The 16,972-nt window shown below is 37.4% G+C and overlaps 1 protein-coding gene across 1 annotated transcript in view; it reads left to right on the top strand.

The window, feature by feature from the left end:
* Positions 1-15,224, top strand: part of LOC131919815 (uncharacterized) — a 55,222-nt gene extending 39,998 nt beyond the window's left edge. The window contains 1 exon segment of the mRNA XM_059274286.1: positions 15,093-15,224. Coding sequence (XP_059130269.1) covers positions 15,093-15,224 — 132 coding nt within the window.
* Positions 15,225-16,972: the final 1,748 nt, after the last annotated feature.

The raw sequence follows: 16,972 nt of genomic DNA, 5'->3' as shown, positions 1-16,972 counted from the left end.
CCACCATTGGGGTCCCTCAGGAGAAAAGGCAGAGGATGTGCTTTTAGGTAATGAAGAAAGAAAGTAAGAAAGAAAGAAAGAAAGAAAGAAAGAAAGAAAGAAAGAAAGAAAGAAAGAAAGAAACCAAAGAAAGAAACCAAGAAAGAAACCAAGAAAGAAAGAAAGAAAGAAACCAAGAAAGAAAGAAACAAAGAGAGAGAGAAAGAAAAAACCCTATTCTGATAATTTTCTCATTCCTCGAACAGCTTTTAAGCTTTTTAAGCTCCAGATAGATACCATCTGTGAGGATTCCTGTCCAGTCTGTTAAAGAAATTAGGAGAAAGCAAGGTTCTTGAAAACTATAGAGGCTTTCTCACCTCCAGTGGGCTTAAATCTAGTAATACAGATCTGAAAACCCACAGTCAGACAAGGCTTCCATTCAGTCATCTTATGGGACAGGATGGAAGCATGGGAAACTGAGCTTCCCAGGCTACCTGGCTGACTCTCAAGGTGTGGATGAGTTTATTATCCTTCGGGCTGGACTGGGGTTCTGGTATAAACAAGTATCAGTGACCAGAGCATTTCTGGAACATTTGGCCTCAATCCAGGCTGATCCAAAACTGTGATGATGTGAATCAGTGCCTCTGGTGGGAAAATGTGGCATTACTGACCAAAGTCCTTGTCTCTGTATCTCTAACTGACTTCTGTCTCCTCTGGTTGTCTGTACAGCATTTTTTTGTAACTATTGCTGCACAATAGTAAAAGTTCAGGAAGAATGTAAACTACTGCAACTAGAACATCCAGTATTCTGTTCACCTCCTACTCCTGCTCTATGAGGAGAGGTTTGGGATACTATTAAAAATAAATTGAAAATCTATTTTTCAAGGTGAAAACCTTTACCCAGCCCATAAACATCAACAACAACATTTTTTTAAATTTCTGTACAAAAAAAGGTAAGTTCTCTATTTTCTTTCAGGGATTTTGAAAGTCCACAGCCCTCAGGAAAACCAGTCTTCCTATCTTGATTCACAGAATTCCCCTTCAGAATTCAGGCTCCCGATGCTAGTAGAGAACACAGATTCTCTACTGAAAATTCTAAGCCTTGTAGATTAAAAGAATAATTTTGAATGGACTCGGAAGAAAACTTACAAACAACTTGATTAGACATTGAGAAAAATAAACACAGCCAATAAACTTGAGATCTCAGCAGCTACAAGGAGGTAGATGGATAAGAGGGAGAAAATTGCTTTCTTAGTTAAAGGTCAAAGAATTAGGCAAGCTAAGCTATTGCATGGCATGCCAAGTGCCTTCAGAGAAAATAGTGAGGGGGTCTAAGGTGTCCAGGCAAGCAGGCTTCAGATGTGGGCATGTGTTCACATAAAGAGAGGAGGAGGGCAAAGGAAAACATGGACTTTCTGTGTCATAACTCAGAAAGGTGGGCAGGCTCACCAGCAAAGTTACATTTATGTGAACTTGACACAAACTGGAGTCATTGTAGAGCAGAGAGCTGCAAAATTGGAAAATGCCTCAATAGGATGGGGTTGTAGGGCATTTTATTAGTTACTGAATGATGTGCGAGGACCCAACCCATTGTGCTTGGGGCTGTGCCTGTGCTGGTGGTCCTGCGGTGTACAGAAATCAGGATGAGTACCCCATAAGGAGCAAGCCAGTAAGCACAACTCTTCTATGGCCTCAGTCTCTGCACCTTCACTCAGGTCTTTGCCCTGTTTGAATCCCTGTCCTGACTTCCTTCAGTGATAAACAGTGAATGTGGGAGCATAAGCCAAATAAATCCTTTGTTCCCCATGTTGCTTTTCATCATGGTGTCTCCTCACAGCAATTGTAACCCTGACTAAGACAGTAAGCCATCACACCCATGAGGAGCTGTTGATGTGTAAAAGCACAGACTTTATTAAAGAAACAGTTATCCCTACCATTCTTTTGTATATCTAGAGGAAAGTTGTGTTTCTTATTTGTAGAGAGGTTTTTCCTTGTGCATATGATTGACAGCTCTATTTGAATTAACTTTTAAGGGAAGAGAGAAGAGTGTGTCTTTGTAACTTTACCTTTGTTTCCATGGTTTAGAAATGTCATGACCCCCACCAGGAAAGAAGAACTCAGACTCTATTATTTTGAACATAAATCATATAATGGTGTAGATTTATAGGTACTCAAAAGAAGTATTTGATAAAAATAGACATAATTTTCCAGGAATCAGCCATCCCTTAAAGGATCTAACAAAACCTCTTTACTCCTCCTTTCATATGTTATTCTAAAACTCGAGCAAAGGAATTGGGTAATTCCTTCCCCCTTTTACAGGGTATTTCAAACCCTAAGGAAGGATGGCAACTGTATTATTTTCCTGTTCACTAAATTAACATGTAATCAGTAAAACTGGTAGTAAGATGCAAAGCTGATTATGAGTCAAGAGTCTATATCTCTAAATGGCTTCTGTTCTAGTTTTATTACCTTTGCTGTGATAAACACCATGACTCAAACACTGTGAGGGAAAAAGGGCTTCATTTAGCTTACACTTCCCTTCCCTATCACTGTCTATCATTAAGGAAAATGGTAAGAGCTCATTATAGTAAGAGCTCAACCAGGAACCTGGATGTAGAAACTGAAGCAGAAACAAAGGAACACTCCATACTCTGTTGCTTCCCTTAGCATTACTGGTCACCTTTCTTATGTAGCTCAGACACACCTGTTGAGGGGCAGCATTGCCCAAAATTTTCTGGATCCTCTTACAACCATTAGAAATCCAGAAAATTTATGTAACCCTGTCAATAATAAAATTGGGGCTATTTGGTATTGAGCATCTATCTCTTGCATGTGATATAGGGGGCACTGATCTTTTAAATGAATGATCCCTACCTTATGGTGGTAGCCCTTCTTACTGGAAACCACCCATCTGTAAGAACTCACTTTAAAATTATTTATTGCTAAATGATGATAGCCTACTCAAGACTACTATTCAATGAAAAATTGTCCTTAGTCATGTGATACAAGTGATTAATCATGTCTGCTAAAAGATTATACTAACTGTGATTCATCATTCCAGGATATGTAATGATTTTCAATAAAAAGGTTATAGTGGTTGGTAAAGACATATTTGGAATGGTTACTATACATATATATCATCCAAGTAAATCTTACTAGAGAGATTTGTATGCGAGGAATTGTTAAAGGGCCAGCACTCAACTGCAAGAAAGATCCCCCATAACTTCTAGTGAAAACACACCTCATCACATTTCATGTGATGTCTAGGATGGCAGACAAGGCAAAACTTTACTCCAGTTGTGATGATTGCTTTGAAGTACAAGAACAAGGGCCCCCCTTATATGAAAAGGAGGTACATGATCTCTGTAGTAACGCAAGTCATGGAGTACAAAGACATGGTGACAATCTGAAAGATGAGGAGGCAGAAACATCCTAGAAACCCATAGAACTTAGAACCAAAATCACTAAACAAAATAGAAATAATGCTGTTGTAAAAACCCAAGGCTCAGTAGAAGAAAAAAATGTGTTGACTTTAAATTTTCTAGTAAAAGTTCTCCTGATTTTTATGAATTTGGAGGAAAATTTTAAGCAAGTTTACTTTTGATATTATAATTGTTTCAACCAGTAAATAGTATGTTAATTCATGGTTTGGACTGATGTAAGTATACAAATAAAAGAATTCCTAAAATGAGAAAAAGGAAGAGGAAGAGGAAGAAAAGGGCAAAACAAAGAAAGGAATAAAGGAAAGAAGGAAGGAAGGAAGGAAGGAAGGAAGGAAGGAAGGAAGGAAGGAAGGAAATTCCTATAGATATGTCCACAGACTAATCTGTTGGAAGCAATCCCTCAAAAGAGACTCTTTCTTCCCATGTGTGCCAACTTGACAACTGAAGTTAACTATGCCAACCAACCTCCAAGTCTGCTAATATTTGATGAACTATCTAAACCAGAGTATGAAAAGGATTTCTTTCCAGATTCTGTCAAAAGGAATAATGTTAATTTTTTTAAGTTAGAAGGCACAAATATGTATTTCCAATGCGCCATAGAAATAAAATAAGTCAGTATTATGACAATAGCTGAATAATTTTCTCTCCCAAAGACAATGTATACAAACTCACACTCTTGTGTAACTAAAGTTTGAGAGCAAAAGCCCTTGGCTCCAGCAGCCCCAACTAGCTACACTCAGCCACCTGCCCTGGATACCAATTAAAGACACAAAGATGATGAGAAATATTGAAGAGATTTAGTCAATGTGTACTTTGGGAAGGACGATAAGGAGATTTGCAGCTTTTAGATATGGGCATAAACTTAAGTAAGAATTTGGACAAGAGAGTAAGAAGTATTTATAAGTAAGTCATCTGGTTCATTTTCTCAGTTCTGGTTCTTCTGGGTGAGCGGAGAAGTTCCTCTTGCTTGAAGGCACAAGACAACTAATAGGTGATGATGTCCCACACTTAGAGTTCAGCTTGCCATCATGACAATTTCCCTTTCTGGTAGTTGCTTTGTCCCTTGGGGCTGTGCTTTTTCTCAAATCCAAAGTGACCACAGATACAAGGAAATAGCTGTTGAGCTTTAAGCAATTTAGTGAGACTTGCTGTAGTACATGACACACAGATGACTATATGGTACTTCAGACATTCTTATCAATGTGCTTCTAGGCTGGAGGGAAAATAAAATGACTTAGGTATCTTTGATTTTTAGATAGGCATTTCTTTAATGATTAGCCATTCACCAGTAAGCAGATGGCAGTGAAGGCCATGCCCTAATGCCAAGAAGGAGGAGGGTCATAAAGGCAGAGAGTTTTAAGAGATTTTGAGGATTCATAGGCACGTAGGACATATTTTATTCACTCCAGATGAAAGCTGCTAGGCTGGAGGGAACAAAATGGCACCCAGGCACACAGTCTGGCACACAGGCCACATGGTCATTGCAACTCCAGACAGAAACCCAGGCTGGCTGCCTACAGCAGAGGCTAAAGCCTCTGACAAGAAGGCTATATTCCTATAGCATCACACAAAAGTAATACTCTGACATCACTGTCTACTTGGGGGTTCCTCAGACATTCAGTGTCAACCATATTGTGCTGTTTCATAATTCCACCCCATGTCTGCTCTTTGTCATGTTTTAGTTGATTCGTTCTTTTTAGTTGATTCATTCCATGTACTCATATCAGCTCCAGGTTCTTTTGACATATACTGGTTGATACCATTGCAAAATGTAAAGGAAATAGACACAAAAGTAAGACTCTCATGAAGCTTTCAGTTACCTTGTAGGCCTTTTTACAAGAATCAATACTTTTGATACTTTTAAGTGCCTGTTATGAAACATGAAACAAACAATGGCTAGAATTCAAAGGAAGAGAATCTATTATCTACATTTTCATGTTTCCTTTTTTCTTTTCTTTGCTGACTCTTAGCAGTTGTGTTTATTTGCAGGCATTAAACAGTAATTATTTTTGTGTGAACTGTTTTCTTTTTGTCTGGTTGGTTTTGGGTTTTATTGTTTGTTGGTTTATTCACTTGTTTTATGAAATTCTGTATACCTATGGTGGTTTAAACTCAAATGATGAATTCATGCTTGCTTCTGCCAACATCTTTAATTTGTGGACATAATCAAAGACCACAAAGTGTGAACAGGCAAAGGCCATTTAATCAGAGTGTTCTATGGGAAAGAAAGTCAGCCACCACCCTTTACTTTCTTTTGGAAGAGAAACCAAGAATGACAGCTGTGAGTGAAGAACAAATGAAAGGCTCCAGGTATGCCATAATTGGGTTTTGTTGTCAGAGGGAATCTGGACTCCAGTGGGATGTGAGACATCCAATAGCTTTGGTCTAGAGAAATTATTTGGTTTTCTGTGGTTCACCCAGTATTGGAAAGGGAAGAACAAAAATTAGGAAAGCTGGAAATTGTTTGAAAAAAATATATATTTTTGAGAAGGGTTACTATAGAGATTGAGATTTCATATCTGGTAAAGTAGGTGTTACAAAGGCTGTGGGAGAGTTCTAATCTCATATATGATACAACCACTATCATGCTTATACTCAATCCCTCAAAGGCTTTGTATTAGGCATAGGCATGAGAGTGAAAATGTAGACAATACTCTGTTCCATAAATGAGTACACACACAGACACAGACACAGAAACACACACACACACACACACACACACACACACACACACACACTACACACTAAGGGCATCCAACAATGGTATGTACTACCTGCCTGTTGCTATATACCTACAAGCTGAACAGTTTTACTGATAATACACTGGTTTTGTGTTGTCTTCTTTCCAGCCCTGTGTATCTTCTATCTCTGCTGCTCTCTGTTTCTCCCCGTGGCTTTCTCTCTGTATTTCTCCTTGCTTCTCTCTATCTCTGCCTCTCCCAGTCTCTATATCTGACTCTTTACCTCCTTCAGCCTCTCTGACAGGCTCCCCCCGCCGACTCTCTCTCTCACAATTAATTTTACCTCTATTTTGAGCTGGTTTTTCCCAAGTATGAGGTAGGATTTGGAATATTAACTCATACTGTCACTTAATCCCAAAATACTTATTACATTTAAGGGAAAAATTAAAAAGAGAATGTCAGGGAAAGTAATTGGAAAAAAGATGTAACTCCTGATGTCATTTGGTATTTTGGGTTTTTGTTGTTGTTTGTTTATTTGTTTAGTAGAAAATTTACAACATGAATGTAATAAGTCTCTAAAGAATGGTATTAAGCTATAGTCTCTGAATGTCAATTAACAAAACAGAATTTGTAATGCTAGTTCTAGTGAAACATGGTTAAGGGTTCTCTCTTTAGAACATTACTTAGTGTACATCCTCCCTTGTCTAAAATAAGCCCCAGGATGATGAAGACTTTTTCTCTTCCAATGCAGTTGCTGCTCTTGGAGTGGTTGTGAACCTCTCTCCATCCTACCCTTTACCCTGTCGTAGTAAAAGAAAACCGTGCATTTAAGACACTGATCCATAAAATTGTGGACTCTTCATAGAGCTCCACTTTGCCTTTCCTTTTGTATTTACTGTCTCTTTTGAAATAGGGTCTTATTCTGTAGTATTCACTGATCTAGAATGTGCTCTGTACAACAGACTGGTCTCCTTGTCACAAATATCTGCCTGCCTCTGCCTCTGGAGTGCCAGGATTAAAAGTGTGCATCACCCTCCCCGGCATCTTTTTCTCTTTTGAAAAATGATTTACTAAAAGAAAATGCAAATTGACAAATACTCTTTTACTGGCAGTGTAAAGGAAACATACACACCCCTTCTTAGATCCATTACAAGAGACCACTTCTAATTGTGTTTGGCTTCCTTAAATACATTTAACTCTTTAAAGACAAAGCAACAACATGGTGAAAAAAAAGCTATAAAATAAACAACCCCGAGTAAACACAAAATACTGGTGTGAACTGCTTGTTGCTGCAGAACCAGAAGCTAAACAATTTTAGTCATGGTAAACTGATTCTGTGTTATCTTCATTATTTCCTGCCTCTTTTATCCCCCATTTCCCTCTCTCCATTAGTCTGTGATATAATCACTAAAGGAGTAGAGGTCCTGCCTTCCAGTTTTCACAGGAAGACAAAAGCCTACACCTTGAGAGCACCTTAATGCAAGATGTATCCAAAGAGTAGACTTGTAGCATGATAGTTTTATCTACATAGACTAGATTTGACTCTGTGAGAGAATAAGAGAAAAGCATCTTGGAAGCTGGTAGGGATGTGGGGAGTGGGGTGTCAGAATGAGGCTTGGTATTCCTAGTGAGGACTTGGAAATTTATTCTGAAAAATGTGGAGCCTCTTGATGAATTTAGAACAAGATTGTCAGTAGGCTTAAACGCTGACTGCACTGTTAGTATTTATCAAGACACACTCATTGTGCAAGCACATATTTAGTGATAGTAATCAACATATTTTCCCATGCTTCCTTTTCACCATAACTGCTTTCATTAATTCTGAGATCGGTTCTCATTTCAAAAGCGAAAGCCTGTAGGAAATCAAGGTGTGTACAAGTCTCACCTTTCTGTAGCCTGCCTGGGTATGCTTTGCTAACTCTACAAAAGGAAAATATTTATAAACTAACTTAAGAAACAGAAATCATTCAAAAATGTTATAGAAAAATCTACTACTGGCAAGTGTACAGTGTGGAAACTTTTTATCATTGGCTCACCTTTTCAACACATAAAAGTCGAACAATGAAAATAATTAACTAATACAATAAAATGGTAATATTGTCCTAGCAATCTTTAGGTGACTAAATCATCCAAAAAAGTAGAAAGGGGAGAATGGTGAAGAGATAGCTGGAAATTCTACATGATAACATTGAAGGATTGACTACTGTTTAGATTACCTCCACAAAGAAGTTTGGCCCTTAAAGTCAATCTCATTATCTATAATTTTATAAGACAGCTATTCTAAAAACATGCATGTAGAAGTTCTAGGGCTTGGCTGGATCAGCTGCTTAAGTAGAGTCACCAGGGACACTTCAACCCGACATGGGACATTTGATTCTTCTCTTGGTTAAAGCCTTGTCTTTGAGGCCCCAATCATTCTCCCAGGAATATACATTGGAATTCTGCTACAATTTAGAATGTTTCCTTTTTAATATTTGATTTATGTCTCCTTCTTTCCCTCTTTAGACACAATGTCCATGGTTGGAATCCCAGAGTAGTCTCACTAATTTATAATTAAAGAATATTGCAGATTATGTTTAAATTTATAAAAATCAATTAAAAAGCACTCTTCATCCTTTTCACTTGCTCCTTGGACACAGAAAGCACAGTCCATAGATTGAATTGATTGCAATAGATCTGATATAGGATAGATATCCAATTCTTTATTCCACAATTGATATTTTTATCCTCTAAAAGTATGCATGAAAACAGACTATTTGGAGAAACACACACACACAAACCTTGTTCTCAGAATAAAACAACTTCAGTAGTGGTAATTGAGAAAGTTAATAACTCTAAATTGACATTCAATAAGATTTTATATCTTCCCCCAGATATTTGGAAACTTCTCACATTTGTTCCAGTGAGTGTCCTGAATTAGGAACATCATGGTTGGATATCCATCAACTATCTTGGCTAGCTCTTGCCTCAGGGCTATAAAAAGGGCATCCTGTTCAAGGATGGAGGAAATTAGAGATAGCCATTACCTTTTTTCTTTTGGTAAAGATTTTTCCACCATTCAAGCCCCCAAAGAGAGGCTATTATGTATAATCACATATAATGAGAGAAAAATCTCCACACATTTTATTTTATAATATTTATTTATTTAATGTTTTCTTAGTATATGTGTATGTGCTTGAGTGTATGTATGAAGCCAGGCCATGTTGGTGTATGCCTTTAATCCCAGCACTCCTGAGGCAGAGGCAGGCAGATCTCTATGAGTTCAAGGCTAGCCTGGTCTACAGAGCTAGTTCTGGGACAGCCAAGCCAAGGCTTCACAAAGGAACCCTGTCTCAAAACAAAAACAAAAACAAAACAAAACAACAACAACAACAACAACAAAACCTATCTTGAGTGCAGGTATGTGTACTCATAAGCACAAAAGTTGGGTTCTGTCAGAAGTTCCACTGGAACTGGAATTAATGATGGTTGTGAGTTTTTTTTTTTAACCACTGGGCCATTGCTCCAGCCTCTTTGTATATTTTAATCTGCCAAAAGTGAAAATTTTATCACTCCCTGGAAACATGCAGGATGCTCCATCTAGGGAAGGAGACAGACTACCTGCAAATAATTACTCCCTCTGTGACCCCAGTCATACCCCGATCTCTACAACACAACATGTGCTGAGGACTGACTCTTCTCCTGCTCTCATCTCTAGTGGATTACACACATCATCACCTCCAGACTTTACTCACTCGTTGCTTTATTCCAGTCACCAACTACTATAGGCATGTCCTGAGAATTCACATGGCAATCTGGCCAGGGAAGCAGGTAGAGTAAGTGCACAAAATTCACTTAACCCTCTACTCTTCCAAATCAAATCCCCAAGTCTCATCCACAGCTCTGTAGCAGACCTTCTGTTGTGGCCTATCCTCAACATGGGCCCACATTTCCAGGGGACTAAGAAGATATTGTTGCTATACACTACTTCCTTCATTCTTACAGATTCCTTCAGTACTCACCCAGCCCAAACTCCTTTTTAAGCATCACCTCCAAAGCCCTGGAAAAAAACACTTAACTGGAATCACCAATGGCCACAGCTATCAGGATCCTAGAAGAATTTTCTACCAGACAACACAACAACTGCACCCTCCTAAGAACTAGAGAAGGCAACAGGAACCATGGGGAAAACAAACAAACAAAAACAAGAAACACACACCCAACAAAGACAAGACTAGATATCGGGAACCTAGAATTACAGCCTTCCCAAACCCAGATAATTAAATGCCATATAACAATATAATTAATAACAGACACAACAATGTCTCCACTAGAGCCCAGCAAGCTTGACAAAGCAAGCCCTGAATATTCCAAACATAGCTGAAGCATAAGAAAATGACCTTAAAACAGCCCTTATGAGTATAATAGAGGTCCCCAAGGAGGTAATGAATAAATATCTTTAAAAAAAAATCTAAGAATACACAAACAATTGAAGGCACGAAAGTAGAAATAGAATCAATAAAGAAAACCAAACTGAGGGATATATAGAAATAAACAACTTAAGAACTTGAACAGGAAACTAAGAAGCAAGCATCAGTAACAGAATATGAGATAGTAGAAGAACCAAAGTCATTTAAGTCATGATAGGAAAAAAAAAAAGTATACTTCGGTCAAAGGGGATAAACGCCTTTCACAATAGCTTCAAATAATATTAATCATCTTAGGGTAATTCTAGTCAAGCAAGTTAAAGACTTGTGTGGTGAACACTTTTTATTGTATAAAGAAATTTAAACAAAGAAACCCTGTCTCGAAAAACCAAAAAAAAAAAAAAAAAAAAAAAAAGAAATTTAAGAAGATATTAAAGATTTTTCCATGCTCACAGATTGGTAGGATTAATATAGTAAAACTGGTCACCTCACTGAAAGCAACTTGCTGATTCAATGCAGTCCCCATCAAAAGGCCAAAATAATTCTTCACAGAATTTGAAATGACAATTTTCACCATCATATGGAAGCACAATAGCCCATGATATCTAAAACAATTCTAAATAATAAAAAAAAAACTGCTGAAATTATCAATATCCTCAATTTCAAGTTGTACCACAGAGGTATAATATTAATAAAAAATTTCACGGTGTTGGCACATAGACATGTTGATAAATAGAATCAAATTGAAGATCCAGACCTAATGACAATTTTTTTTTATAAAGTAGCCAAAAATATATGAAAAGAAAAAAAGACAATCTCCTCAACATTTGGTGCACATCGAACTGGATAGCTGTACATATGAGAATGTAAATAGATTTATTTTTACAAACCTGCACAGTACTTAACCCCAAATGGAGAAAAGACTTCAACATAAAACCAGATACGATGACACTGATAGAAGAGAACCTGGAGTATAGCCTTGAACTCATCAACACATTGAAAAACTCTTTGAACAGAACTCTATAAGCACAGGCACTAAGATGTACAGTTAATAAACAGGACCTCACGAAATTGTAGTCTCCACATGGAAAAGCAAACTATCATTCAAAGTGAAGCCCACAGAATGGAAAAAAAAATTATAATTGAACATCCGATAGAGCGCTAAAATCCAAAATATATAGGGAACTTGGCAAACAGCCTCGATATTAGGGCTTTTGCCTTGTATTTAATTATGTATATATTTATATATAGATATATTGTACTTTGTTGTTATCTCTTGGGGACCTGCTCTTTTCTGAAGATAAAGGAAAGGGGAATGGATATGGTGGAGAGGCAAAAGGAGTAGTTGAGTGAGGGAAAACTGTAGTCAGGATGTTGTATGAGAGATGAATCTGTTTTTGATTAAAAAAATAGAAAAACTAACACAATTAAAGAAGATAAATGTCTAAGCAGAGAATTCTCAAAAGTGGAAACTCAGATGGCTAAGAAACACTTGAAGAAATGTTAAACATCCTTCTTCATCAGGTAAATGCAAATAAAAATTAATTTGAGTTTTCACCCATCAGAATAGCTAAGACCAATAAAATAAACAGCACTTCATGCCAGTGAAGATGTGGAGTAAGGGGATCTCTCATCCATTGCTGATGAGACAGCAAACTTGTACGTGCACTGTGGAAAGCAGTGTACTAGTTCCTCAGAAAGATGAAAATCAATCTACCTCAAGATCCAACTCTACTATTTTTGAGTATTTACCTTAATGATACTTCCTTCTACCATGGAGACACTTGCTCACTCATGTTCACTCATGCTGTATTCATAATAGCCAGAAACTGAAAACAACTTGGAGAGTCCTCCATAGAAAAAGAAGAATAAAGAGAATTCGATACATTTATACAGTGGAGTATTACTCAGCTATAAAAAAATAATGAAATTTTCAAGTTAAAGTTTGGAACCAGAAAAAAATCGTCTAGAGGTAACCAAGATACAGAAAGACAAATATGGTATATAGTCACTTACATTTGGATATTAACTGTTAAATCCATAATAACAAAGCTACAATCTGTAGAATCACAGAGTTTAGGTATTGAGTAAGGGACTAAAGGGGGAGGGGGGACAGATAGATTTCCATGGGAAAGGGAAATGGAATAGATAGTGGTGCATGAACTAGGGGAGGGACTGGAATGGGAGAACCAAGGGAGAAGGAAGAGGGGAAAGGGGACTAGCAAATGAATACAGTGAGTAACAGATAAAATTAAGGGCCATTTGAGAGGTAATATGTAAATCCAAAAAACGAGAATCTTCCTAAAATGTATACATAAATGAAGGTGATCCAAAATGAAACCATCAAATAATGTGGGAGACAGAGCTCCAGTTGGCTATCTATTGTCACCAAATGAAGTTTCTAGTACAGAAATTAGGTTATGTCTAATGGAGCAGTTGGCCAAAACGGTCTCATGGGAATCTCAAACAACCAAGGCTTTTGCCAAGACTACAGAGGTTGCTCTCCACAAACTGACAGCAAGACCCCATTGCAGAGGACCACATCTACACAGCTCATTGTATGGGGATGTGACAGCCAGTCCTAAACTGTTGGCACTGTGTTTTGCCTGCCGAGAAATGAACTCCTCTATCCCAGTCATTAGAGTGCTCAGACCTGAGTAATAATTTACATAGATCCCCTGTGATGACTAAAGAAACTTAATATGGAGCCAGACATCCCTTTTGGGCTGTTGACCTTTTGCTCTGGAACGTCTGGTAGATCCCAGTGGCATGCAAGAGAGATAAGAAAGGATAATAGGTTGTAGGTATTAACAGCTGCCTTTGCTTCTGTAAAACCTGCTTATCACTATGGGAAAGAAATGAAATGGTCTTTTTATTACTATATAGCCTGAAAGTAAAAAAAAAAAAAAAAAAAAAAAAAACAGAGGGAAGTAAAACAATTTCCCTGCTCAGCTGTGGATTCCATGGATAGTGTTCATACACACCTTTACGATGTCTACCTCTGAATCTCACTTTAATCCCCCTTCTGCAAGACATGCTGCTGCCTCCAACTTTGCTGTCCTGCTAGCAGGGAGAATAAATTCGTTTAATCTAATTTGAATTGAGTCTAAGTCTCTAATTTCTCCTGGTGTATTTGAATGCCACAACAATTGAACACAGAGAATTTAAGCTGGTTCCTACCTAGAGCTTTTACCCCTACATTCTAAAGTCTTTCGTATAGGGAGGTAATTTACATGCTACCAAAAGACAAAGGTGAACACTGACCCATTCACAAACTCTTTGCTATACAGTGGGGTCTGCATGCAACATATGCTAGTGTAATGGTGAGACAAAGCTTGTGGGAATAACCAACCCATATCTGATTTGACTTAAAGCCCACACCACCAGATGGAACCCATATATCACACTACCTGACACTGTTTGGATGACCCAGAACTGGAATTACATAGTCCAGGGACCAAGTGTAAAACTAAATACTATTGCTCTGAGAAAAATGAATGGTAAATAAAAGTCATTTATAAAATGACTCCTATTGATGTTCTGCTTATCTCATAATCAGAGCCTTTATCAGAGAAATTTCTTTCTGCAGCAGATGGAGACAAACACAGAGTCCCATAGTCAGACATTTTGTAGAGAATGAGAGAACTTGGGATAATCAGTCTTAAATGAGATATTTCCACCAAGCCCTTCCTCTCAGACCTCAGGGAACCCTGTAGAAGAAAAGAAAGAAAGACTGTAAGAGCGAGAGGTAACAGAGGACAAGAAGAAAGCAAGGCCCTTTAAATTAACACAGTAGATACACATATGAACACAGAAACTGAGACCACATGCATAGGGCCTGGAGGGTCTGCATGGATGGGGCCCTTAGATCTGAAAGGAGAAGTAGAAACAAGCACCCATCTCTAACTCAGAAGCAGTCTCCAACTGAAAACACCCAAATCCCATGGAAAGATTTGGTGACATTTTCATAAAATAGATATGAAATCTATTTATATCACTTTTTGCCTTAAGTGGGATTTTATATAATTTCTGTAACATACATAGTCTTCAACAAATCATCTCTTTTCTATTTTTATCATCTTTTCATATTTTTACATCAATACACATAGGCAAAAAACATTGAAAACGGAAAGGGCAATTGAAAATTCTAGTTTCATATTATAACACATACACTTGCTCTATCTTAGAATAGTTTCCACCTATTATACTCATACTAATTTTACTGTATTGTAAGAATTAAATAGCTTAATATTAATGAAAACATTTTCTGAGACATAAAGGTTTATAAATATACATAATTGTTAGTAAAGTTTAATTTACTAAAAACAAGCTCCTGAAATAAGTCTTTCTGCTCATCTCTTATGTTTAAAAATGTATCAAATTAGGTCAAATTTACCAATATATCAAATTTAATGCATGAAAAACAAACCATAGTTAGTTAGTTAGTGATCGGTTCTCATAGACCATAGAGCTATTTGTTTACAAGTAGATGTAGCGATTTTGAAACCTAACCTGCACATGGACTTTCATAGCATAGCCAGTAATTTCTAGATCTTCTTTGTAGGGTATTCTCATGTCCACAGATGCAGGATTCCTTCCAGTCTCATGACCGACATTCCCACTGGATGACACAAAGACAACGTGCATCTAGAGGACACATCTGTGTGACTTCGAGAACTGACAGTGAAGAAAAGAAAGTGTTGCGATTCCTTTGATGACTCTGCAAGAAGGAGATGTGGATGTAATGACACGAGATGACTGAGAGTATGAAGACTGGTCAGGCTGTCAAGGAGGTGGAAAACAGGGACTCCAAAGGAAAGGAACTGACTTCTTCCAACAGCTCAGTGATCTTGGAAGGACACTCTTCCCTGAGGCCTCTGCTGATTGACAGCTTTGCTCACAAGTTGCTTTTCACCTGATGCATCTAATGTTGGATTTCAGTCCCGTGTAACTGCAAGATAAAGGTTAGGGCTGTTGTAAGGCAATGGTAAAATATAACACAATAGGTAACCCTCACAAGGAAAGACACTCTTCCCTTTTATTGCATGGTGAGTTATTTATTCAACCAAAAAACTTTATTAAAAGTTGGATGTGGGTCCAGTGTTATGCTATGACATTGTATTGGTATCAGGCCAAATGAAAACATACCAACTTTTTAAACAATACAGAATTGGAGGGGAGCCGGGCGGTGGTGGCACATGCCTTTAATCCCAGCACTTGGGAGGCAGAGGCAGGTGGATCTTTGTGAGTTCGAGGCCAGCCTGGTCTACAGAGCGAGATCCAGGAAAAGGCGCAAAGCTACACAGAGAAACCCTGTCTCAAAAAACCAAAAAAAAAAAAAAAAAAAAAAAAGAATTGGAGAGGATATTTTGAAACATTTTGTAGTACTCATTCAAAAACAGAGCAAAATTAAACAGGTAATAATAATAATAATCAAAGGTGTAGCAAAACAAAATGACATTTTATCTGTATCAAAAATCATTAACTGTCACCTTTGGGCTTATGAAATCATATTTTCTATAGTTTAATTCAAAGACTTAGGTGATTTAAGAAATACTGTGGTTGCCTCCATGTATATATGACCATATATATATATGGTTGCCTCCATATATATATGATCCAATATTGGATCTTGTGTTTTTCCCTTTAAAATTATTTTTTCAAAGTAAGCCCCAATGAATTTTTATGATTATCCATAGGACAAATTCTTAGAGGCTAATATTTAACTTTGAAAAATAATGTTGTAGAATTTTTTTATGTTTTTAAACAAGAAAAACTAAATGATAATTGATTATTTACATAGAAGATCTCTATGTTCACATAAACTGATAAAAAGAATTACTTTTAATTTAAAAACTTGGTTTTGAATTTATGTGCCTGTATGTGTGTTTGTGTGTGTGTGTGTGTGTGTGTGTGTGTGTGTGTGTGTGTGTGTAGATGCCTGCGTCAGCTTGTGTTATTGGAGGGGGTCAGGACATAAGCTAAAGGTTTCAGTTCTACTTTTCTCTTTCCCCATGTTGTTTCAAGGGATCAAATTTAGGTTGTCAGTTGGTGGCCAGTGTCTTGATGCATTAAGCCATCTCAAGGACTCTGCAATCCCACTTTACTCTATATGCATTCTTGGTTCTTTTCATCTTCTACCTCCTTTATGTCTTCTGTTCACAGGGGCCTCTCCCTTGACATCGCCTCTTATTCATTATTGGGCAATAATTCTTACCAGACTGACTACTTAACTTAGTTTTCTTTTTACAAATGCCAGTTAGCAACTGTTTAGGTGTAAGTAGCTACCAAGATGCCCACATGCTTATTGTTTTGATCTATGAAGCTGTTTGCCTTCAGTTTGTGCTTTGGGTCTCTGTACCAGCAGAGCTCTTGTTCTTGTTCTTGAGAGTAGATGTACAGTTCAATAAGAATTATAATTATTATGATAGTCTCTCTTGAATATACTTTCTTTTCCAAAATT

This window comes from Peromyscus eremicus, chromosome 9, assembly GCF_949786415.1.
Source record: "Peromyscus eremicus chromosome 9, PerEre_H2_v1, whole genome shotgun sequence".
NCBI lineage: Eukaryota > Metazoa > Chordata > Mammalia > Rodentia > Cricetidae > Peromyscus > Peromyscus eremicus.
This window is presented reverse-complemented; position numbering and strand designations above follow the sequence as displayed.